The 25587-nt window shown below is 50.4% G+C and overlaps 1 protein-coding gene across 10 annotated transcripts in view; it reads left to right on the plus strand.

Moving 5' to 3' along the window:
- Window positions 1–25587, plus strand: part of RIMBP2 (RIMS binding protein 2) — a 340749-nt gene that overhangs the window by 306772 nt on the left and 8390 nt on the right. For 7 of the 10 annotated variants that reach the window (XM_064379555.1, XM_064379553.1, XM_064379556.1 and 4 more), the window contains 6 exons: window positions 2920–3663; window positions 5273–5381; window positions 13597–13778; window positions 17398–17566; window positions 21872–21975; window positions 23414–23485. In XM_064379555.1, the coding sequence (XP_064235625.1) occupies window positions 2920–3663; window positions 5273–5381; window positions 13597–13778; window positions 17398–17566; window positions 21872–21975; window positions 23414–23485 (1380 nt within the window). The remainder of the gene's footprint in view (window positions 1–2919; window positions 3664–5272; window positions 5382–13596; window positions 13779–17397; window positions 17567–21871; window positions 21976–23413; window positions 23486–25587) is intronic. The other 3 variants (XM_064379560.1, XM_064379559.1, XM_064379561.1) reach the window with 1 other exon arrangement.

Raw genomic sequence — 25587 nt, forward strand, 5'->3', positions numbered from 1 at the left:
GTGAGCGGTGGCGGGAGGGGCCCTGCGCACTGTCGCCAGAGTAGCTCCATCCGCGTCCCTTTGCTGGGGCTGGTGAGGCCGGCTCCAGAGGGGCCTTGCCCTGCAACCAGTAGCCCTCGGATTTGGATTCGCTTCTTTCTCACTATTGAATCTGCATTCGGGAATCACCTCCACTCCTGTCTTGCTCTTTGCCAAAAGGTTTGGGTAAAGGAGTTTAGGGGAATCCATTTGGCAGCCTCCAGGGGGCACCCAGCCCTGTGCCAGGAACTGGAGTGGGAGGAATAGAACAAATAAGAGCCCCCTGCCCCCTGCAGCCTTAAGTCTCATCTTGAGAAAATCTGCAGCTGAGAGCACACAAATCAGCCTCTAAGTCTGAGGTGGAGGCTGGGACGGTGTGGTCGGCAGGGAGCTCCTTAGAGGAGGGGACTACGATGGACCCTGCTGGGTGGTGGGCGGGAGTCAAGCGCAGTGAGGTGGGAGGAGATGGGCGTGGAGGAAGGGCTGGCCCGCTTCCAATCATGCCGGCCTCACAGACAGACTGGAGGCTCCATGCACCTGCTCAGACCACCTCCGCTAGACCCGAGCAGCCCTCCCTCCTGCTCTGGCAGAGGTCATCGGCCAGGGGTCGATGGGAGGTTACCTGCAGGAACGCTGAGCTCAAGGAGGGTAGGTTCCCCCTCCATGTGGCTTCCCCTCAGTCCTGGCCTCTGGGAGACTTGGCCGCTGCTGCTGTGACTGCTGGGCGGTGTGCTCCAACTCCTCAGTGTGGGGTGACCAGTTCCAGGCACCAGGCCCTGTGCAAGGCTGAGGGGTGCCCTCTGCAGGTCCCAGCCTCATGGCAGACAGACAAAGGGCAAGCCATTGGTAGGAGCTTTGTGGGTTTTCCAAGTGAAAAAGGCCTTGGTGAGGAAGATCCCCCGGGCGAAGCTTCCCGGCCCGGCTTTCTCCAGGAACACAGGGCGTGCATTTTGAATGGTGGACAGAAGGTTCATCCAAATCTGGCCTGCCGCCTCGGCGCCTACTTGCATAGAGAAGACTGACTTATGTTCTCCCGCGACAGCCCTGGCAGGGCCTTGGGGATGTCCTGTCACCAAAGAACATGCCAGATCTTATGCAAACCCTGCATGGCGCAGCACGCACAGCCCCGCACTCCACCCTGCCGCTCCCAGGGACACCCCACAGCCGGTTCACACCAGCCTTTCCGGAGTGGTCCAGTCTGGCCCATGGCCCCTCTGTGTGCCCCAGAGCCGGGAGCATCCAGAAAGGACCCATGAGTCGGGCCGGCTTGTCTTCCCATGTCCCTGACGCCCCTCCTTTTGACGGAGGAAGAGCCGGGATGAGGCTTCGTGGAAATTGTTTAGTAGAGAAATCATGTTACCTTCTCTCCTCAGGAGATGGCCCAGGGTCAAGCGAGCTCGTTATAAACCTGCTGGGCAGAACACCCTCCACACACACAGACACAGCACCACCCGCTCCACCTCTCAGCAACTCGGGGATTGCCGGGGCTCGGGCTTGGCCAGGATGGCAGCAGCCTCCCTCTCCCAGCCATAGGGTGCTGTCAGTTTTTAGCAATCATGTAACCTGGTCTGGATTTCTGGATTCTCTTTAGAGAATCATGGGTCATCACGGAGCTCTGGCCACTCGGGGCACATGTTTGGCAGTGGGGAGCTGTGGCAGAACTCGGCCCTGATGTGTTCGTTTGGCCCCTGCTGGCCCGCTTCACTCATCCCGCCTGTCTGGGGAAGTGCCCGGGGTTGCCATCCCTGTACTCCGAGGATGGTTTGTTTTCAGCATCCTTATTCGCTCCAGTGTTAGCTAATGTTTCCCCAAACCTGCAGGAGGTGAAGGGAGAGAGCCGCCGGCTGCAGTGTGTGTGTGCCCGGTGCCTCCTTGCCCGGCTCATGCAAGCCCCAGGGCTGTGGCAGACACTGCATTGGGCAAATCCCGCATGGGCTCCAAGCTCAAGGGGCCCACAGCCAGAGACCGTCAGGTCAGAGCTCAAGGGGCCCACGGTCAGAGACAGACCGGTCGCCCTATTCTGTGCCCATGTGGCTCATCTGTACTGAGCATCCCCAGGGCCAATGGCCAGGAGCCAGGGACACACTTTGCCTGGGCAGTCAGCCAAGCCCCTTCAAAGGAGAGACCAGTCAGGAGTCCTTCATCGTGAGAACACGCTCTTCAGGTAGAGGGTGAGTTGAGGGCTGTTCCTGGCGGAGTGATGACATGCAGACAGGCCGTAGAAGAGCCACGGACACTGGTGAAGCAGATCCCAGCGTGGCCAGCTCCATGCCACCCGCTAGAGGCCGTGGTGGCTCAGGTGTGGCTCTCAGGGACCTCAGAATGTAGGATGCAGAGGAGACAGGTAGACCCCAGTCCTTTGCTGACACAGACTCTGCACGATGGTGTGCAGGCGCTGGTGGCAGGGCCGGGGATGGCGTGGTTTCGTGCAGGTTGTGTCTTAGCAGGGAGAAAGGTGACACGTCGGCCTAACCAGAAAGGCCTGCAGAGGATGCCGAGCACCGGCAGGGAAGCAGACCCAGTGGTCTGGTGGACTGTCCAGTAGCAGCTGCCCTCAGGGTTTCTGAGGATGTAGCTGTGGGCAGTCTCCCCTGGCACTGTGGCCACACCCACCCCCCACAGCAGCGGCACTGCTGGCATCTGACCTGCCCTGTCCTTGGCTGGATGCATGGCGCTGGCTCCTGCCTGGCCTGCTAGCTCTGCGTGTGCCCTGCCTCGGCCTCCACCCCGCACCAGCCCGTAACCCATTCTGTCTTCATTCCAGAGCCCTCCACGGCATGCCCCGGCCCGAGTAGACGCATGCTTCCCCCCTCGCTGCCTCCAGAACTAATTCTGTCTGTGTTTTTTTTCCTCCCCCGACCCCCACTTCATGCTGGCCACACACTGTCTTTCCCGCACCAGCTCTTGACACACCACCCCCGTCAGGAGTGCACTGAGCATAGGACCTCTGAAGGCGCTTTCTGGGAGCAGCCCGAGTTTCCCCACCAACCCCAGCACAGGAAGAGACTTTTCAGTATCCCCGAAGTAGCGGAAGAGGACGGGGAGTGCTGTGGGCTGCTGCACAAGCAGGGTGCGGGGCCGGCCCCCAGGACCAGGACCGGGCTGGCCAGAGAGCTCAGGCCCGGCCGGCCCTACCGGGGCGACGAGGGCCCTCAGGGCTCCTGGTTCCCGGTGAAGCACAGGGGCTCGGGGGCCGTCCCCCACATGGAGGACTTCCTTCTGGAAGACAGGGGCTGTCGGTTCAGCCGCTCGGCCACCCGGAGCCCGGACAGCGGCCTGGACTGTGGCAGTGAAGAGGAGGAGTCGAGGTTTGGTTCTGGAAACACCGTGGCCATGTGCAGCCCCAGCCCCAGCCACTGTCCCTGCAGGAGGGCCCTGAGGCCGCTGCTGGCCCGGCGGCGGACGCTGACCCGGCAGAACAGCGTCGAGGAGGACTTTGGGGAGCAGGTGGGCCTTGGTGGCGTCCTCAGGAGCAACGACCCCCAGTCCAGCCCGGAGAGGCTGCTCCCCAGGAAGCACAGCTGGGGCGAGCCCACCGAGCACCAAGATTTTCGGGGTGTCTGGAAGAAAAGCATAACCATGCCCGAGAGTCGGGCAGCTGCCCAACACACAAAGCCACCTCCCACAGTCATTCAAGGCCCCCCGGTGTGTGACGTAAACCTCCTTTTCACAGCCACTTGCCCAACCAATCCGTTCCATTCTCTCATTGGTTTTCCATTTGCTCTGGTGTCCATCCCGGGGACCCTGCTGCTCTGGTGTCCATCCCGGGGACCCTGCTGCTCTGGTGTCCATCCCGGGGACCCTGCTGCTGGCTCTCTTTCGTTTTCCCTGCATTTTTGATTTCTCAAGTCCCGTTTGCTTCCCAATCTTTTGACCATGCTGAAGATTTCTTTACTTTGCTTAGCGTAATGATTTCCACCCCCCAGAATCAGTAATGAGTATGGCTGCTTGAATTAAAGGACAACTGAATCTAAATTTTAATTAAGGGTTAGCTGAACTGTGATTATCTGAAAGTTTGGCAACACGCACGTGTTCGCAGCGATCCTCAGGGGTTGACTGATGACTAGCACTGTCCAGGGTTTTTTCCTCATTGTTTTGGAGTTTTTTCATTGCTTTTGGCCTTCATCCATAACCAAGAAAAGAGAACAATGACTGAAGAATCTATTTTTTTTTTTTTTGCACATCGTTTCCGAGGTTTTTGGTTTTCTTCCCCATTTCTTTTCTGTGCCCACAGTTTCCAGGACCAGTTTTCCATGATCCGCCTTCTCCCCGCCCCGCGCCCTGCCGTCCGGGCGTGCTGTTGGTTTTGAGCGTAGGGATTCATCGAAGGCTTCATTCATATCTATATTGTGTCCTCTTTTCAGAACATTTGCTCCCGTCATGCTGACCTTTTCATTGAAAACACAGGTGAGCCATCCGCATGGCGCCAGGCCTCGGGTCTGAGCCCGTGTGCTCGCGATGGGCCCACCCAGCAGAGGCACAGCACCCACGCTCCGTGGCTCACCCGCCCGCCCACCGCAGCCCGCAGCCGCCCCTCCCCGCAGCAGGCCCCGCCGCAGGCACGCCTCCTCCCCAGCGCCCTTCCCACCGTTCACACCTGTGTTCCTGAGAACTTCCTCACTCCATTGACTCACTAGCGAGCTGGAGGTTTTACTGCGATTCTCTTTAGTCAGTCCTAACCTTCATCTAAAGGTGGATTTAGCCAGAAGGGAGACCCGTCTGAGTCCTAGAATGTCACCGGCATCTTCAGATTCGGAGTAGAATGTTGAGTTTTGCAGCTGATAAAACGTAGATACTTCCGTCTTGGAGTTTTTTGAAACCTCACACACAACTTTTATCCAAGCAGGACAGGTGGCACTGCAGCATTTTGCCCCCTTTTGTGAAAGCTTTGGGGGCACGTGGAGACCAGGGGTGGCTCAAGCAGTGCGAGGCGCCAGGGTGGGGCGAGGTGTATTCCAGCCACTGTCTCTTTGGTCCAAAATGTGTCTTCAGCACTCCCAGCAGCAACCAAAAGAGACCCCCCAAGGAGTGATTTTTGCCCCCGCCCACCACGCGCCCAGCAGCGGCCCCAAGCGGACCACGGGCGCTGGCGCGTGGCTTTGTTCTCTCAGGCCATTCAGCTAACCTTTCAGTTAAAAGCTAAGTTTAGTTGCCTTTAGAGATTCTGCTTCTCAACCCACTTGATTTGGCTAACTGGATTCTTCAGTTCACAACGCCGGCGAGACTTACGACTTTGTTGTTCTTTTGTCTTTAGATTTTAGGGAACCCAGCCTCTGCAGGAAGGGCGGATCACATGGGCCGGAGGTTTCCCCGCGGCAGCGCTGGTCCCCAGAGGTCGCGGCCCGTCACGGTCCCGTCCATCGGTTAGTGGCCCCGTCATTGCTGTTCTGTCTTTCAGCCTCGGAGCATGTGGCTGCTTACTCCATCTAAGCTTGAGCACAATTTTAGGAGTAGCATTTTCAGCTAAGCACAGAACATTCTGTTATTCATGGCAAAAAGAAGGCAGGAATGGCACGACAAGATAAACCGATTTGTAAGTATTCTCGACATATCCAGTCGGCCTGCTACATCCACCTTCTCCCCGCCGATTTTTCCCTGGAGAGCTTGACGGGGTAAGCACTGAAGGGTCTGCTCTGTGTCACCTCCCTCGGCCTGGCATAGGGGGCTTCCTGGGACACTCAGCGTCAGAGCCTAAGGCAGGTGCACAGGCCAGATGTCGGTGTGCCTCGGGTCTGTGAGCCTCCCATGAGGGAAAGCAGTCTGTCTGCAGAAGACACGCTGGCCGCGGAGCTAAGTCCTAGGGAGTGCAGCCGAGCGTGCCCTGAAATGTGTGCCCCCCGCACCTATCCGGTCACCTCCCCTGCTCATGAGTCGCCATCTGGCAGGCCGTTTCCCTTATCTTTCTGACTTTTCGGAATTCAGTCCGCAGAGGGGGATAAGAGGAGGGTACTTTTGTTATTAGAACCAGTCATGGCAAGGATAATTCTAAAAGGTATTATGTACAAAAATAGAGCTGGTCATCGGCACAGAGGGACCAGGGCTCCAGGAATACGTGCGTGCGCGCGCACACACGTGCACACACACGCACACGTGCACGCAAGCACACGTGCACACATGTGCACGCACGCACACGCACACGTGCACGCACGCACACACACATATGTGCACGCACGCACACACACGCACACGTGCACACACACAGAGAACTCTTAATACCACAGACATAGATGAGGAGAAAGCGTCTCGGTTTGGCATGGCAGGGCTGAGGGAGGAGAACTGGATTGTCTAGGCCCCCAAAAAGCCACCTTGAATCACACTGAAATAGCTGAAGTTTAAGAGGCAATTGGTCTTCTCATCAACTCAAAATGAAGAAAGGCTTCATAGAGCAGAAGAGAGCCTTTAAAACGGTTTCCTGCCAGACTTTTTCTTCCTTGTACAATTCAAACAGTAAGAAAGAAGTTTCCTTTTCCATCTTAACAGTTTTTAGATTGCTTTTTTCTTTAACCAGTGAACATTTCATGCAGTGTTAAAGATCCTCAGCCAACAGTGTTTGCAGTTAACTGAATAATAAAAGAGGCAGCCGGGCTCGGAAAACATTGACGGCACTTAATACACATCAACTAGCAGGGTTAGTGGAATCCAGATTCCTTTCGGGTATTCTAAACCTAGTGAGTATCTCTCAGATGTTCCTTGGGTTTGAGTGTGATTCCCTCTGTAGGAACTACAGAGCTTAATAAATAGGTTCTCCTGCTCTCATGTTAAATGCCCTGTCCGAGATGTTCTGTCTTGAGAAACGAGGTGGGGAAAAGGCCAATCCTCCTGTTCAAGGCTCTCGTTCTCTCTGTGGTTGGGGCGAGTTTTTGAGTCTTTATTTGATTGTAACTGTGACGAGTGAAGACTGCAAGCATTGAATGAATGAAAAAACTCCAAAACAATGAGGAAAAATCCCCGGACGGTGCTAGTCATCAGTCAATCCCCGAACATCACTGTGGACACGTACGTGTTGCCAAACTTTCAGATAATCAGAGTTCAGCCAACCCTTAATGAAAGTTCAGACCTGGTGATGGTCTAGCTGGTGAAAAGTTAATGCCGTGGGCGTCAAGAAAGGCTGTCGTTTGGAAGAGGCGTGGTAGGTCTTCTGTTCCAGTCTCCTAGGACTGAGCACTGAAAGCTGTGCTTGAGCCAGGAAGTCAAAGAAAACCATTCCTGGGCCCGCAGCCTTGCTGGGGTGACCCTCGTTGTCAGAGTCGTAGGCTACAATTTGGTTGTATTCTTCTGAAGCTGAAGAATTCCAAAGGCTGCATGTGTGTCTTAATTTCAGTAGGACACTTGTTAAATTGGGTGAAAGAGCAATTCTATGTCAACAGCTTTACCAGGAGGAAGCCGCTGAACATCACTTGGAAAAGCGTGAACTGACGAATCTGATAGCTTTGCTTTAATTGTGCGGACTTCTGGAGCAAGCCAGGAAACCACACAAAAACAGCTAAAACCAGACACTTGACACACAAATACACACCTCGGCACCTACCGTGGCTTCAGAACGAAACAAGAGCAGAGTGTGCTTCTCGCCCACCTGAGGAGGAGGAGAAGCCGGCCAGGCCTTGGGAGGTGAACCGTCAGTGACGGCCGAGCAGGCAGGACGTGCCTCTCTCATTTACTCATTCTGTTTTTCTTGTGAAAATATTAGAAAATAACATCTTAGGAATTTGCTATATTTCAAAAGCATTGCTTTCCTTTTTCAGAGGAAATTAAGTCTGTGAACTGTACATTTCCTAATCTATCATTAAAAATACTATAACTTTTAATAGTCTCTGGATTTCCAAAATTTAAAAAAACGCCCTTCATGATTATAAAGAAACAAAATTATGTAGCTTAATACTAATAAATTCTAAACCATATAATTAGCATAAAGAGGTGATTTCAAAAATTATGTAGCTTCATAGCTAATAAAGTCTAAGCCATGTAATTAGCATAAAGAGGCCTCAGCGTTGATGGATGTCTTCAGATGCAAACTTGATTAGATCTGCCTTTTGTCCTTTGCAATGTTGGTCTTTGCATTTATCTAACTGTTTACCTGTCAGACAGAAGGCCTGTAGACCTACCCTTCTAAAACCCCTCTAGAAAAAAGAGGGTTCTATTTTTAGGAATCAACTCTGAAAATCCCCTCTGTATTCTCCCGTTTTTTGTTATTTTGGCTACTGAGCCTATAAAGTGAGGAAAGTATAGCACATTTTCTTTGTGTCCAGGGAGGAAGAGTTTAAAAATTCGTAAGTTTTTTGACAAAGCTTTGTCCCTTAAAAAGGAGAGCCCTGTTCTTCAGGTTCCCCTGCAAGACAAAAAGTCAAAAGCTGTCAGCTCTGTTTCATAGAGGATGCCCTTTATCTCCATAGAAATGACAATGGACAGTCGCGGTGAGGGTGGTCAATCTGGGCCTGGGAGTGAGGGAAAAGTCCCTCCTGAGGAAGACGGTGTTTATTCTCATGGCACCCGTGGACTTGGGAGCCCACCCAGGCGGCCAGGCACGAGCCCTGCACACCCTCCCACGTGATATGCACGCCCTTCCTCCTCCTCCTAGCAAAGACCCCCCCAGGCCAGCACACTTCCTCGGCAGGCCGGGAGGCAGTGCCCATTCCCCCCAGGTCAGACTGACAGCTGCAGGTAAGTGCATCTTTCAGTCTTGACTGCCACCACCAAGGATGAGGGACCCCCACCTGCCCGGTCCAGTCTGCAGTGAAGCCAAGCTTCTGTTGACACATTCCAGGGGGCTGCTGCTCTCGCCCTGTGGAGGTCCGGCACTCACGGCACATCTGGTGCATCCTCTCTGGAAGACGATACGGTGGAGTCACAGCATACCCGGGATGTTATTCACATACCTTCAGTTCCAAGTGCTCCGCCCACCTCTACTGCACCCCATCGTCCCCACAAAACAACGTGACATTGGGGGCAGTTCTCTGGAAGGGGCCTTCCTTTGGAGGCTGGCCTCTGCTCCACTCCTGGCTTCCTTCAGTTGCATGGTCCCTGTGACTTTGGACTTGAAGACAAAGATGAGTGTCACAGGTCACGGTCCTGGAGCATGAGCCACCTACTGAGAGAATGTACTCTTACGTAGGCTGGCGGAGGGACGTGAAAGGCTTTCAAGGGGGATGTTGGCCACCCCAACTCTCACCAGCACCGGCCTTAGCCCCTGACCCTGCTGCACACTCTGATGCCACAAACTTGCCACCTCAGCTCATCTGGAAAGTGCTGAGAACTTGCTTGGAAAATGCTGGAGCCGTGAGTTCTCCTCCACTGGCGTTTTTCCACACTTGGAATTGCATTCACTAGATCACGTTTACAATAAGTTCCTCCAGCAGAACGGAAAGCAGGTGTCCTCACGCAGCCGCAGCTGTTCTGATCCCTGACTGTGGGAGAAGGGGCTGCCCAGCTGCGTACGCTGTAGGGGTCCCGGGTTCCTTCACATTCTGTTTAACTCAGGTAACACTTGAAAAAAGTCAAGTTTTTAAATTGACTATCCACAAAATCAAAACAGTATGGAGAAGTTAACAAAGCCTGCTGTGGGAAAGTTTTGTTCCCTGGCAGAAATGACTGACGTTTTAGATTAGGCATTCAGAAAAGACTCCGAATCTGAATCGTGTAGACAATTCATTGCACTTTAAAATCCAGCCTTTCCTGCAGCCAAAGTGCTTTTTATTTTTAGACAGTGTTTCATTTTTCCTGGTGAAAGAGGCCGGAGCATTTGGTTCTTTTCTGCATACCTGGGTCCTCTCATCCCGCCACCTGTGCTCCTTGTGCTGTGACAGAAGACACTGGGCTGCTTCTCCCAATCCTCTCTCTGCTGCTCTTGGCGTGTTTCTCACTTGCTTCCCTGGTCTTTTTTTGAGATGGAGTTTCGCTCTTGTTGCCCAGGCTGGAGTGCAATGGCATGATCTTGGCTCACCACAACCTCTGCCTCCTGGGTTCAAGCAATTCTTCCTGCCCCAGCCTCCCAAGTAGCTGGGATTACAGGCGTACACCACCACGCCCGGCTAATTTTGTATTTTTAGTAGAGACAGGGTGTCTTCATGTTGGTCAGGTGGATCTTGAACTCCTGACCTCAGGTGATCCGCCCGCCCAGCCTCCCAAAGTGCTGGGATTACAGGCGTGAGCCACGGCGCCCGGCCACTCCCCTGGTGTTCTGAGACCATCTCCTGTGAGCAGAACAATGTTTTCTGTTCAGTTCCCTCTCTCCCTCTCCCCGCCTCCATTCTGTCCCTCTCTCTCCATACGTATTATCTAATGATGTTTAGTGATATGTATATGTACTCATATTTCCAAAATAGTTCTTTTGATTCTTTCAACTTTCAACTTTTATTTTGGATTCATTGGGGTGCGTGTGCAGGTGTGTGACGTGGGTATAGCGCGGAATGCTGAGGTGTGGGGTGCAAGTGATGCCGTCGTCCAGGAAGTGAGCAGAGCCCTGTGGGTAGTTTTTCAGCCCTTGTCCCTGCCCCCCTCCACCATCGCATAGTCCTCGGTTTCTCTTGTTCCCATCTTTGTGTCTGTGTGGACTCAATGTCTAGCTCCCACTGATACGTGAGAACAGGAGGTACCTGGTGTTCTGTTCTTGTGTTAATTTGCTTTGGATGGTGGCTGCAGTGGCTGCAAAGGACGTGATCGTGTTCACTTCCATGGCTGCGTCGTGTTCCGTGGAGTATGCGCACCATATCTCCTTTATTCAGTCCACTGCTGATGGGCATCTAGGTTGATTCTGTGTCTCTGCTGTTGTGAACAGTGCTGCGATCACCATATTGAGTGCATGTGTCTTTGTGGTGAAACAACTTCTTTTCCTTTGCGTATACATCCAGTAATGGCACTGCTGGGTCAAATGGTAGTTCTGTTTTGAATTCTCTGAGAGATCTCCAAATCGCTTTCCACAGTGGTTGAACTAATTTCCATTCTCGCCAATAGTATATAGTTTTCAAGTGTTCCTTTTCTTTGCAGCCTCACCAGCGTCTAATTTTTAATCGCCATTCTGACTGGTGTGAGTGGCATCTCATCCTGATTTTGTTTTATGTTTCTGTGATGATGAGTGATGTGGAGCATTTTTTTAATACGTTTATTATCTGCTTGTATGTCTTCTTTTGAGGCGTTTGTTCATGTCCTTTGCTCTTTTTAATGGAGGCATTTTTTGCTTGTTGATTTAAGTTCCTTGCAGATTCTGGACACTAGGCGTTTGTCAGATGCACACTTTGCAAGTATTTCCTCCCATTCTGTGTGTGCCGTCTACTCTGCTGACGGTTTCTGTTGCTGTGCAGGAGTTCTTTAATCAGGTAACGCATGCTAGTTTTTGTTTGTTGCAACTGGTTTTGTGGTTGTAGCCATCAATTCTTTGCCAAGGCCTATATCCAGAATGGTATGTCCTGCGTTTTCTTGTAGTATTTGTACAGTCTGAGGTCGTAGTTCAAATCCTTGATTCATCTCGAGTTAATGTTGGTATATACGTAAAAGGCAGGAGTCCAGTTTGAATCTTCTGCATGTGACTAGCCAGTTATCCCGTGGCATTTACTGAATGGGGGTCCTCTCCCCATTGCTCATTTTTCTCAACTTTGTCAAAGATCAGATGGTTGCAGGGATGAGGTTTTATTCTTGGGTGCTCTATTCTGTTCCACGTGTCTGTGTGTCTGTGTCTGTATCAGTACCATGCTATTATAGTGACTGTAGCCTTATAGTATAGTTTGAAGTCAGGTAGTGTGATGCCTCCAGCTTTGTTCTTTTTGCTTAAAATTGCTTTGGCTATTTGGGCTTTTTGGTTCCATATGAATTTTAGAGTAGTTTTTCCTAATTCTACGGAAAATGACGATGGAAGGTTGCTAGAAGTAGCACTGAATCTGTAGATTGCATTGGGCGATATGGCCACTTTAGCGATACTTATTCTTCTAACCCATGAGCGTGTAATATTGCAGCTTTTGTGTGACCTGTGATTTCTCTCAGCAGTGTTCTGAATTTCTCCTTGTAGAGATCTTTCACCTCCTTGGTTAGATGCACTCTGTGTGTCTTGGTTAGATGTATTCTGTGTAGTGTGTGTGTGTGCGTGTCTATTGCCAATGGGATTGCATTCTTGATTTGGCTCTGAGCTTGAACAATTTATTGGTGTATAGAAATGATACTGATTTTATACATTGATTTTGTATCCTGAAATTGTATTGAAATTGTCTATTGGTTTAAAGGCTTTTAGCAGAGTCTTCAGGGTTTTCTATATTTAGAATCATATCATCAGTGAAGAGAGAGAATTTGACTCTTCTTTTCCTATTTGGATGCCTTTATTTGTTTCTCTTGCCCGATTGCTCTGGCTGGCGCCCCTACGTTGAACGGGAGTGGTGAGAGCGGGCATCCTTGCCTTGCTCCAGTTCTTAAGACGAACACTTCCAGCGTTTGCCCATTCAATATGATCTTGGCTGTGGGTGTCTCATAGATGCCTCTTACTATTTTGAGGTACATTCTTCAATGCCTAGATTGTTGAGGGATTTTTTTCAATCATGAAGGGATGTTGGATTTTATTGTAGCTTTTTCTGTGCTATTGAGATCATCATATGGTTTTTGTTTCAGCTCTGTTTATGTGGTGAATCATATTTATTGATTTGCATATGTTGAACCATCTTGCATTTCAGGGATAAAGCCTGCTTGATCATGGTGAATTGTCTTTTTGATGTGCTGCTGAATTCAGTTTGCCAGTATTTTGTTAAGGACTTTTGCATCTGTGTTCAGGAACATGGGCCTGTGGTTTTCTCTCTTTGTTGTGTCTGCCAGATTTTGGTATCAGAGTGATGCTGGCTTCATGGAATGAGTTAGGGAGGAGTCCTTCCTCTTCAGTTTTTTTGGGACAGTTGAAGTAGAATTGGTACCAACTCTTCTTTATATGTTTGGTAGAATTCAGCAGTGAAATCATTTAGTATCAGTCTGTTCAGAGTTTCAGTTTCTTCCTGATTCAATCCGGGAGGTTGTGTGTGTCTGCAAATGTATTCATTTCCTCCAGTCCAAAAGAACCACTTTTAGAAGCTGGGTGGTATATGGAGTTGAAACCCAATTCAGTTTGCAAATATTTCCTCCCATTCTGTAGGGAAATTGTTGCAAGTTACATATTTACCTAAGTGAACAGCTGGTCACCTCTAAGGACTTTGACTAACACATAAACATATTTTACACGTGGGCTGTGCTTAGCTTTCCATTTTACAGAGTGTGTGGGTCCTGGGAAGGCTCCCAGCGTGGGCCTTCCTGCACGTGGCACGGCACAGCTCCCGCCCCAGCCTGTGCCCTCTGGGGAGGCCCCGAGGCCCAGCCCTGTCTCAGAGCCTTCACACGCGGTGTGGTACAGCGTGTGGCTGCGTTTTATGACAGTCACGTGCTTCTCTAGTTCATCTGACCTCGACATCCTAATCTATCTCTGCCTACATGTTAAGGCACAAAAAAGACAAAAGTCAAGGAACCACTGCCATGCTCACTGCTTTCCAAAGCAGCCTCTCCGGTGTGCGCCCCTCAGTTAGACGGGACGGGACGGGAGGGCTCACTGCTGCTCTGTTCTTCACCCCCACTTGCTCTCAGACGAGTACGGGCGAGACCGCCTTTCTCCAGACTTCTATGAAGAGTCGGAAACTGACCCCGGTGCGGAGGAGCTCCCAGCCCGGATCTTTGTGGCTCTATTTGACTATGACCCGCTCACCATGTCCCCAAACCCCGATGCCGCGGAGGAGGAGCTTCCCTTTAAGGAAGGCCAGATCATCAAGGTGCGCGTGGGACGGCCACCTGGGGGCAGCCGCATTGGTGCCTGAGGGGTCTGGGTAATGGGGCGGAGGCTGGCAAGGGGGTATCGACTTAGAGATGCGCCAGCCACCTTCTGCAGCAGGCCATGGGCGGGGCACGCGGGGCCAGGTGCTGGAGGCAGTAGGACCCGCAGGAGGAGATGGCACGGTGCTGTGACAGCCAGGGCCCTGCCCTCTGCCGAGTCCCTTCTCCAGCGCCTGCCCCATCTGTGAGGAGGGGTGATACCTTCACCTGGTTTGCCTTGTAGGGTTGTGTGCGCACACAGACACACACACACACACACATACACAAACACACACCCTCAAATATGTCCTGTGAACTCTCGATTCTATTAGGGCCTACACTGTTGAGAAAAACACTACAGGCTCCAAAGTTTAAAACAACACTTGTCAGTCAGCAGGCAGGCACAGGAGAAGGAAGAAAGGAAGGCGGGAGAGAGAAAGGGAGGGAGAGAGGGAGGAAGGCAGCATCAGCAGCTAGAGACTGGAGTTCCATGCCTCAGCTCCGTAACATGCCTGACGGAGGCTGCTCCCCGTCCCTGTGACATCCAGCCTCAGCTCCGTAACATGCCTGATGGAGGCTGCTCCCCGTCCCTGTGACATCCAGCCTCAGCTCCGTAACATGCCTGACGGAGGCTGCTCCCCGTCCCTGTGATATCCAGCCTTAGCTCCGTAACATGCCTGATGGAGGCTGCTCCCTGTCCCTGTGATATCCAGCCTCAGCTCCGTAACATGCCTGATGGAGGCTGCTCCCCGTCCCTGTGACATCCAGCCTCAGCTCCGTAACATGCCTGACGGAGGCTGCTCCCCGTCCCTGTGATATCCAGCCTTAGCTCCGTAACATGCCTGATGGAGGCTGCTCCCCGTCCCTGTGATATCCAGCCTCAGCTCCGTAACACGCCTGACGGAGGCTGCTCCCCGTCCCTGTGATATCCAGCCTCAGCTCTGTAACACGCCTGATGGAGGCTGCTCCCCGTCCCTGTGATATCCAGCCTCAGCTCCGTAACACGCCTGATGGAGGCTGCTCCCCATCCCTGTGATATCCAGCCTCAGCTCCGTAACATGCCTGACGGAGGCTGCTCCCCGTCCCTGTGATATCCAGCCTTAGCTCCATAACATGCCTGATGGAGGCTGCTCCCCGTCCCTGTGATATCCAGCCTCAGCTCCGTAACACGCCTGATGGAGGCTGCTCCCCGTCCCTGTGATATCCAGCCTCAGCTCCGTAACACGCCTGATGGAGGCTGCTCCCCGTCCCTGTGATATCCAGCCTCAGCTCCGTAACACGCCTGATGGAGGCTGCTCCCCATCCCTGTGATATCCAGCCTCAGCTCCGTAACACGCCTGACGGAGGCTGCTCCCCATCCCTGTGATATCCAGCCTCAGCTCCGTAACACGCCTGATGGAGGCTGCTCCCCATCCCTGTGATATCCAGCCTCAGCTCCGTAACACGCCTGACGGAGGCTGCTCCCCGTCCCTGTGATATCCAGCCTCAGCTCCGTAACATGCCTGATGGAGGCTGCTCCCCGTCCCTGTGACATCCAGCCTCAGCTCCGTAACACGCCTGACGGAGGCTGCTCCCCGTCCCTGTGACATCCAGCCTCAGCTCCGTAACATGCCTGATGGAGGCTGCTCCCCGTCCCTGTGATATCCAGCCTCAGCTCCGTAACATGCCTGACGGAGGCTGCTCCCCGTCCCTGTGACATCCAGCCTCAGCTCCGTAACACGCCTGACGGAGGCTGCTCCCCGTCCCTGTGACATCCAGCCTTAGCTCCGTAACATGCCTGACGGAGGCTGCTCCCCGTCCCTGTGATATCCAGCCTCAGCTCCGTAACATGCCTGATGGAGGCTGCTCCCCGTCCCTGTGACATCCAGCCTCAGCTCCGTAACACGCCTGATGGAGGCTGCTCCCCATCCCTGTGACATCCAGCCTTAGCTCCGTAACATGCCTGACGGAGGCTGCTCCCCGTCCCTGTGACATCCAGCCTCAGCTCCGTAACATGCCTGATGGAGGCTGCTCCCCGTCCCTGTGACATCCAGCCTCAGCTCCGTAACATGCCTGATGGAGGCTGCTCCCCGTCCCTGTGATATCCAGCCTCAGCTCCGTAACACGCCTGATGGAGGCTGCTCCCCATCCCTGTGATATCCAGCCTCAGCTCCGTAACATGCCTGATGGAGGCTGCTCCCCGTCCCTGTGATATCCAGCCTCAGCTCCGTAACACGCCTGACGGAGGCTGCTCCCCGTCCCTGTGATATCCAGCCTCAGCTCCGTAACATGCCTGACGGAGGCTGCTCCCCGTCCCTGTGACATCCAGCCTCAGCTCCGTAACATGCCTGACGGAGGCTGCTCCCCGTCCCTGTGATATCCAGCCTCAGCTCCGTAACATGCCTGACGGAGGCTGCTCCCCGTCCCTGTGACATCCAGCCTCAGCTCCGTAACATGCCTGACGGAGGCTGCTCCCCGTCCCTGTGATATCCAGCCTCAGCTCCGTAACACGCCTGATGGAGGCTGCTCCCCGTCCCTGTGATATCCAGCCTCAGCTCCGTAACATGCCTGACGGAGGCTGCTCCCCGTCCCTGTGACATCCAGCCTCAGCTCCGTAACATGCCTGACGGAGGCTGCTCCCCGTCCCTGTGATATCCAGCCTTAGCTCCGTAACATGCCTGATGGAGGCTGCTCCCCGTCCCTGTGACATCCAGCCTCAGCTCCGTAACATGCCTGATGGAGGCTGCTCCCTGTCCCTTCGATATCCAGCATCTTTTTGTTGTTGTTGAGACAGAGTCTCTGTCGCCCAGGCTGGAGTACAGTGGTGCCATCTTGGCTCACTGCAACCTCTGCTTCCCGAGTTCAAGTGATTCTTCTACCTCAGCCTCCCGAGTAGCTGGGACCACAGACGTGTGCCATCACACCTGGCTAATTTTTTTGTATTTTTAGTGGAGACGGGGATTCACCATGACGGCCAGGCTGGTCCCAAACTCCTGACCTCAAGTGATCTACCCACCTTGGCCTCTGGGATTACAAGCGGTGAGATACAGCCTTCTGAGAGGAGGGGAGCCTTGTGAGTTTCAAGTAGGGAATATGAAGAAAGTGTGCTGTTCAGTAGGAGAGGGGAAAGAGGGCCTTGAACCCTGAGTTTGCAGTTTCAGCAAGGGTCCTGACAGGTGGCATCTGAGAATGGTTGGAATGCCTGCTGTGTGGCACTATCTTGTTATGTAGAAACCCATTTCAGACAGACAGAAACCCGCTTCGTGGAGCCCACGTGGTCCTTCTCGGGAGAGTGGGGTCTCATGACGCACCCCTTTAATGTGCGTGGCCTTAATTACACACATTCATCCATGCAAACACCCTGCCTGATGAGAAGCATGGCAGGTTGTCCAAACGCTAGATGGAAAACCTGGCTCTTGAGTCACAGAGCGAGGGTTACATGTATACATCTACAGCATGCATGTGGGTCACCTATGCAGGTGATTTATGGTATCTTAAAAGTATGCTTAAAATATGTTACTCTACTCACCGTGAGTGGGACTAGTGTATTTCTGAACCAATCAAGGACAATGCTGGACTGATTTTCTCCCGTGGTTCTAGGTTTATGGCGATAAAGATGCCGATGGATTCTACCGTGGGGAAACCTGTGCCCGGCTTGGCCTTATTCCTTGTAACATGGTCTCTGAAATACAAGCAGATGATGAGGAGATGATGGATCAGCTTTTCAGACAGGGTTTCCTCCCTCTGAACACACCTGTGGAGAAGATAGGTAAGTGCAAACTTCTCTTCGACCTTGGCCTGTGAGTTTTATCGCACCAAACACCTGCCGCTCAGAGAGGCAGGCAGTGATGAAGAGACCCCAGGGGGCACCATTTAAACATGCAAAGTCATGGAAATGTTGACCAGTGATTTTCCTTGGGCAAAACCCACTCTACAGACCAGGGCTGCCAGTAGTCTCCTGCGTGCTTTAGGGATATATGTACACCTAGGTGAGAAGACACAGACATCTAACGGGTGATGAGGGACAGTCTGGCCTGCGAAAAACTCATCACAACTAGAAAACACACGATGAACTGTTTCCTGGTAATATGCTCTGAACGTCAGCCTGTCTATGGTACATTTCAGTGGGTGGGTGGGGCAGTGCTATGTAGGTGACCTTTGCTTATCCAAAAGGCACAAAAGCTCTTTCTCTTTAGTTTGGGTAGGCATGAAACTCCTTCATTTATCTTAAACTGCAGGCACCAGTGAGAATGCAGCAAAACTATTTTCAGTGATTTTTAAGCAATATTATGAGTTAAAACTTTTTTCCATGTGCAACGACCATGTGCTCATTAAAAAAGCCTCTGTTTTCTTCTGAAAAGCTGCGGAGAGACATCAGTCTTATGTCATTCATATTTAAAGTTTAATACTTCAGAACTTTAGATCAGTTCTAAATCAGACTTCAAAGACAACAGGCTCCAATAACACATGAGCCTTTTCTGGGATCAGTAAACGCATCGTGTCAAGATAGAATCCACGTCTAGTAGTCGACGTTCAGTGTGCATCCCCCCACACTAGCTGCGAGACTGAAGGTCACTGAGCCCCGTATGCCCCTACCCGCTTGTGTTACGCTCTCCTTTCCTGAAGCTGACTAAGGCTCTTTCAGAGAGAATACAGGCGCTGTATCACAGACCCGGAAACTATGCAAGAATTTATATGAAGGAACAGTAACTTGATTTATGTTATCAATTAGATTAAGTGTTTTTTATTCTATTTTTCTAAATGTGGATGGCCAAGGGAACCCCGCCTGACATGTCTGCTTGCCCATTCATCACCGGAAATGATCGTCCTTAGTGGTGAAAGGCTGAGTGTGGTCCCCCTAAGACTGGGCACAGAAAAGGATGCCGGCCCTCACCACGGCTTTTCAACAGCATCCTGGAGGTCACAGCCAGGGAGACGTGCTGAGGGAAAGGCACACATGGTGTACAGAGTGGAAAGGAAGGAATACAACTTTTTCTATTCACAGATGACATGGAAATCTACTAAGAAACGCTCCAGGAATCTCAAATAATGAAAAAGCTCCCAGAACTATGGTGTAGCAACATCAGTGGATGTGAGGTCGATATACAAAAATCAGTTGTATTTCCATGTGTGAGCAATGAAAATTTGGAAATTAAAATTTTTAATAGTGCCATTTACAATAACACAACAAAACATAAAAGCTTAGGATGAAATCTAACAAAATATGTGCAGTATTTGTATGCTGAAAATTAGAAAACATGAAAGAGATCAAAGGATACCTAAATAAATGGACAGAAATGTCGGTTGATGGACTTCCTACTGTTATGTCGGATATCGCCCAGTTAGCCTACAGACGCAGGGCAAGACCATTCAGAATCCGTGCCGGGGCTTGTGTGAATCAGTAAGCTAATTCTAAACTTGTGTGCAGAGGCGAAGGGACTAGAAGAGCCGAAACAGTTTTTGAGAAGAACAAAGTTGGAAGATTCACATCACCTAATTGCAAGCTTACTGTAGAGGTATGCTAATCAAGACAGCGTGGTATTGGAGAAAGGACAGAAACACAGATCAACGGGACAGAATGAGGTACAGAGACAGACCAGCGCAGACGGAGTCACTGATTTTGGACAAAGGTTAAAAGGCAATTCAATGGAGAAAGGACAGTCTTTTCAATAATTGCTGCTGGAATTACTGCATATCCACAGGCCAAAAACGACCCCTAACCCACACTCTCACCATATTCAAAATTTAAATAAAATAGAACATACTTTTAAGTATAAAAATTAAGACTATAGTACTTCCAGAAGAAAACACAGGAGAAAACCTTATAATAATCAGGCAAAGATTTCTTTGACAGGACATTAACACATGATACATAAAAGGAAAAAGTCAGTGTTAGGCTTCACCAAAATTAAATACTTCTGCACTTAAAAATACACCATTAATGGAATAAAAAGACAGCCACAGGCTGGCAGAAAATACTTGCAAGTAACCCACTGGAAAAAGGACTTGCATTCAGAATACACAAAGACCTTTCAAAACTCATCAATAAGAAAACAAGCCAATAAAAATATGTATAAGATATTTAAAGTGACCTTTCACCAGAGACGATACGTGGTTGGCAAATAAGCACGTGAAAAGAGGCTTAACATCATCATCAGCGAAACGCAATTAAAACCACCCTGAGACACCCAGGCACACCCCCTGGGAAGGGCTAAGACTAACACGACTGGCCCCCGCAGGCATTGGCACAAGTGTGCCAGGCGGGCCTCTGCACTGCTGGTGGGAGTGGACCGTGGCATCGCCGCTCTGCGAACAGTTTGCTGGTTTCTTATAAAGTTATATATGCACCTGCAATACAGTCCAACAACTTCATTCCTATGCACTTACCCAAAAGAAATGGAAACTTATGTTCAGGCCAAAAAAAACCCTCTGCGTGAATGTTTGTGAATGGTGTTTTGATGAACAGTCATCAAAAACTGGAAACAAGGCAGGTGCTTTCAGCTGGTGGCTGAGTGATAGAACGAAGGTGCCCGCACAATGGGGCCTGCTCAGCAATGGAACAGAACCACTGCTGATACAGCCAGTGACATGGGCGAATCTCAGAGGCGTCATCCAAATGAAAGAAACCTGTCTCAGAAGCTACATTCTGTATGAGTCGCTTTCAGTGGCATTCTGGAAAGGGCCAAAGTCTGGGACAGGAAACAGATCGGCGGTTACCTGGGCTGGAGTGACCACAGACACCGTGACCAGCCTCTATCTTGATTGTCGTGGGGTTTCTGGACCGTCAGTGCTTATCGCAACATAAAAGCACTGCAGGTCAGAGAGAGAGGGCCTTAGTGCATGTAAGTTCCACCTCAGTGAGAAGCGCATGTATGTTGTTATGCCACCTTTCAAAACTCATACTTGTGACATTCCCTGTAACCTGAGCAGTGCTTAGAGGGACTTTATTTAACCTCGGAATAAGGTTATAATGCAAGGAGACACATGTGCGGGTCCTACAGAGGACACAGGTGCACAGAGGCGTGTGTGCTCCTAACCAGAACCCAGGGGGAGGGTAACCTCTGGAACATTGCAGGTCTACACGGCTGCCCCCATACCTGCTGAAAACCACTGAAAAGCCACATTGCTGACTTTAGTTGCCGTTGATATTTGCCTTTGATAGTTTTTATCTGTATGTTTGGAATTCCCAAAATCAAATGTAAGCAAAACATGGGTGTGTTTTAGAGGAAACACATAAATGCCAACTTTCGCCAGGAGGAACGTCCTCCACAGCCCCGCACCTTCAGTCTGACGGGTGCTTCATGATTGGGCCAGATCCCGCGGCTCTCCACTGTGGCCTCCTTAACACGTCCTGAGAGTTTTCACCTGTTATCTGCATGGAGCCTAGGGCAATTCCTCTGCAGCCCCTTCTTATGCTTCTGAGCGTGCCGGGGTGACACCCATGCCCCTATCCGTGGCAGAGACAGAGCCAGGCTGTGGGAATGCACCTCTAAGTGGTCTGTGCAGAGGTGGCCTCTCTCCACGGCAGCTGCTAACCCACACTGGAAGGATGCCGGGGAAGCAGCGTGAGGGGTGGGAGCAGCCAGAGGGAGCCGCCGGGCCGGGCGGAGCGGGCATCCCTGTTGGTATTCTTGCCTCTCTTGAGGAGCATGATGTGACTGTGTGGCACCCCCAGTTACACAGACAGGCACTTTTAAAACTGTGTGTGGGGGGGCTTTCCCAGAGCAGCGGGCACCCCGTGCTGGCCAAAGCCGTGTAGATTCGCTGTAGGGGAGCCCCGTGCTTCATGTGAGTCTCACTGGCTTAATGGACAGACTGGGGAAAGGAAAGCATTCATGTTGCTCTAAGGGGGAGAAACCCACCACAGCAAAAATACAAGAATGTGGAGTCCAAGACAGCTGACCCAGAGTAGAGGCGTCTGCTGATGTGAGATGTGAGTGCCCAGGAGCATGCGGCCTGTCAGCGGTGCCTGGTCTTGGCCACACTGGCCATGTGTGCCATGGAAGGAGGGGGAACAACACTGATTTTGAAATAACCTCATGATGGCTTTCCCCTCCCCCTGTGATCTCAACAGAGAGAAGCAGAAGAAGTGGCAGGCATCATTCAGTATCGACTCGGAGAACGGTGGCCCTGTATGACTATGACCCCAGAGAAAGCTCGCCCAACGTGGATGTTGAGGTACCAGCCAAACACTGCTTCGCTAAGGACACGAAGCCATACCCACCCCTTCCCTGGTGGCACGCCACACTGGGGCCCCGTGTGCTCACCTTCCCCTTCCTTCCCTCGAACCGTCTGAGGGAAGGGCTGCCAACCGGAGGTGATGGCTGATACAGAGATGGCCACGCAGGAGAGAGGTCATGGGGTTCCCAGGGACACAGCCAGCCCCTGACAAGCCCTGTCCCTGTGGCCCAGATTTTCCCGTGCCATGACAGAGCAATCTGTCATCCACATGTCATGGTGATGCCACGTGAGGGTCATGTTTAGGAGAGCTAGAAAAGCCCATCACACGTGGTCAGCAAATGAAAGCGAAGCACTAAGGCCCCACACAGAGAAAAGTAGGCGGAGAGCAGTGATGTGTGAGGTCGCATCGCCCAGCACAGCCTGGGGTGCCTGGCCGCAGGAAGGCTGAGACCACTGCCTTCACAGTGAGAGATGGGGTCTCCACTCCCTGGAGGCACCAGCGGAGAGGACAAGAGGTATGTGAGCCAGCCCTGGCTCTCCAACTGTATTCCCTCATTTTTACATTTAGAGAGAAAACATTTTTGGTGATTTCTATTGTCCAGGTTTATGTTTTCATGTTCTGCTGGGTGACTGTGAACTAAAATGTGCTGGGACAGTTGGACTCCTGAGGGCATTGAGTGGTGTTTGAACTGCCTGCCTTGGGGCTGCAGCCCGGCCCAGAGTAGACACTGCATAAAGAGATGTTTAGGCTGGGTGCGGTGGCTCACACCTGTAATCCCAGCACTCTGGGAGGCGGGCAGATTGCTTGAGCTCAAGAGTTGAAGACCAGCCTGGGCAACATGGCAAAACCCCATCTCTATTAAAAAAAAATGTAAAAGTTAACCAGGCTTGGTGGCACACACCTGTAGTCCCAGCTGCTCGGGAGACTGAGGCAGAATTGCTTGAACTGGAGAGGCGGAGGTTGCAGAGTTGAGATTGCACCATAGCACTCCAGCCAGGGTCACACAGTGAGATTCCATCTCAGTAAATAGATGCTTAATGAATAATCGAGTAGGTTTTAAAATACTCAGTGAAAGGATATTTATGTAATGGTCCTTACACTCCAGAGAATATTTCCATAATATTCCAGGTTTTTACCATTAACTATTTGACTAGCTTTAAAAATGTATTATCAGTAGAACATGGTAATGATCTTGAATTTCAGCCAAAATCGAAGTGCTGCAGTGTTTGCCGTTTCGGGGGACATTATCTGGGTTTGTACTCACTTTCTAGAAGACTGTGAACAGAGCTATTCATTAGCTCATACCTTCCTTTGACTGACAGCGTAGATTAATACCAGAAATTCTCAAATAGGGAGGAAAAGCATGGAGAACTTCTTTTTAAAAAACAACTACTTTTGTATAGGAAAATGTAATTTTATGTTTCATTTTCACAGGCTGAACTTACATTTTGCACAGGAGATATTATTACAGTTTTCGGCGAAATTGATGAAGATGGATTTTATTATGTAAGTTTTTGAAATATCAAGAAGTGCCATTTGATTTTTGTATTCTTTTTCGTCCATCTTGTGCGTTTTGTTTTGCTTATCTGTTCCTTCTCTGAAAATTGGGCATGAAGGTCACATGGCTGCTGACAGATTTGTGGAATTGACTTGTCTCTCTGCCGAGTTACGGACAATCTAGAAAGTCGGTCCTGTGAGCTTCACTGTTTCTTCCTTGCTAATACTAGTATTTTCAATGGATATAAATTGTAAACAAAACAAATACATTCACATTCTTATTTTCTAAATTGCTGCCACTCAAACATTTACAAAACAATTTAATTTTCGAGATTATTTATTGCACAGGTCAGAAATAAATTTTGGGAAAAGGAAGAAATACAAATAAGCAAAAAAAAAAAAAAAAAAAAAATCCATAAAACCCCACAGATTTTAGGACTTCTCCCTTCGCTTTTATCTAGAGCCAACTGCTGTCAGCAGCACGGGCCTCCCCTTGCAGCCTGATTCAGGCACGGACCTCAGAACCACCCCTTCCTTTTCCATTCCCCTAGAGCTTGTCTCCAACACTCCCTGGGGCAGAGAAGGGAGGGAGCGGGGCGGGGTGATCCCAGTGTTTCTGCGGCTGGGGCATCTTTGCAAGTAGCTGCCTCTCCCCAACTGGAAGTTCTTGGGGCCACTTAGGACCCAGTACAGAGCCCGGTGGGGGAGGTTCCCCCTCTTGGAACCGTGTTTCCACCTGCTCCCCCATCGGCGAGAAATGATGGCGTCCTGGACAGTAGGTTTCTCTCTGAGTCAAACAGGTGCTCCAGGCACATGTGGAATTCCCAGGCTCTCTCCTCTGCCTGGTTTCTGATTTTTAGGCGTTCAGTCCTTGGTGAGGACAGTCATACTTTGTCACATGTTTCAAATAGTTCTTTCCAGCTCAACCTCTGCTTTTTAACTTTGTGTGTGTGTGTTTGGTTCTTAATTTTTGTTTTATTAAGGAAGAATTTTGAATTTTTATGTGGTCAAATGCAACAGAAATAATCACCGCATTTTGTTTTTTATCGTTTCATTTTCCACATGTAAATCTCGAGTATTTACCGTTTTTTTCCTGTGAGAACTAATGTCTCAACACATTTATTAAATAATCTGCACTTTACCTACGTAGAAAATTCTTTAAATAAAAAATGTTTTAAAATTAAAGTCCATAAATATTCTAAGTATTAAATTCCTATTTATACTTAGTGTATTTATGGATTTCAACACTACTCCATGCCATCTTAATTATCGTAGTTTTGTAATGCATTTTGGTATTTGGGAGGGGTCATTTTACAGCGTCCCACTCCTATAGCAAACCTATAATGCTTTGTTCAGAGGTACATTTAGCTTTTGGAAGAAATGGACACAATAATTGTCTTTCAATTCTGACATAGCATGTGCCTCCTTTAAAAAGTTTTTCCTTTCATCTGTCAGAAAAGATTCATAGATTTATTTTTACACATCCTTTATATATCTTAAGTCTATTCTTAGGAATTATATAGGTGCGTGGTGGCTCACACAGAGGGGCCAATGCCAGCTGATCACCTGAGGTCAGGAGTTTGAGACCAGCCTGGCCAACATGGTGAAACCCCCGTCTCCACTAAAAATACAAAACGAGCCATGCATGGTGGCAGGTGCCTGTAATCCCAGCTACTTGGAAGGCTGAGGCAGGAGAATCATTTGAACCTGGGAGGTGGAGGTTGCAGTGAGCCGAGGTCATGCCATTGCACTCCAGCCTGGGAGACAGACAGACTGAAACTCCAACTCAAGAAAAAAAAAAAAAAAGGAATTATGTAGATCTTACTGTGATTGTGAATTTTTTCCCTGTACTATATATTCTACTGGTTATTTAGAAAACATGTTGGAAAGCATATGTGTGTGTGTGTGTGTGTCCCCCACAAATCAGTTTTCAGAATGCATTTATTTCTGTTATCACTCGATTCTCTTGGGTTCCCCCAAATTGTGATTATTTTGCCTCCTCTTCACCAGTATTTATAATTGTCATCGTTTTTGTCTTGCTGCATCACTTAGAATAATTCTGAGTAACAGAGATGAAGAAATCTATGACTTGTTACGTATTTCAGTAGGAA

Source organism: Aotus nancymaae, unplaced genomic scaffold, assembly GCF_030222135.1.
Source record: "Aotus nancymaae isolate 86718 unplaced genomic scaffold, 86718_ANA_hifiasm-v0.15.2.pri h1tg000021l, whole genome shotgun sequence".
NCBI classification, from domain to species: Eukaryota; Metazoa; Chordata; class Mammalia; order Primates; family Aotidae; genus Aotus; species Aotus nancymaae.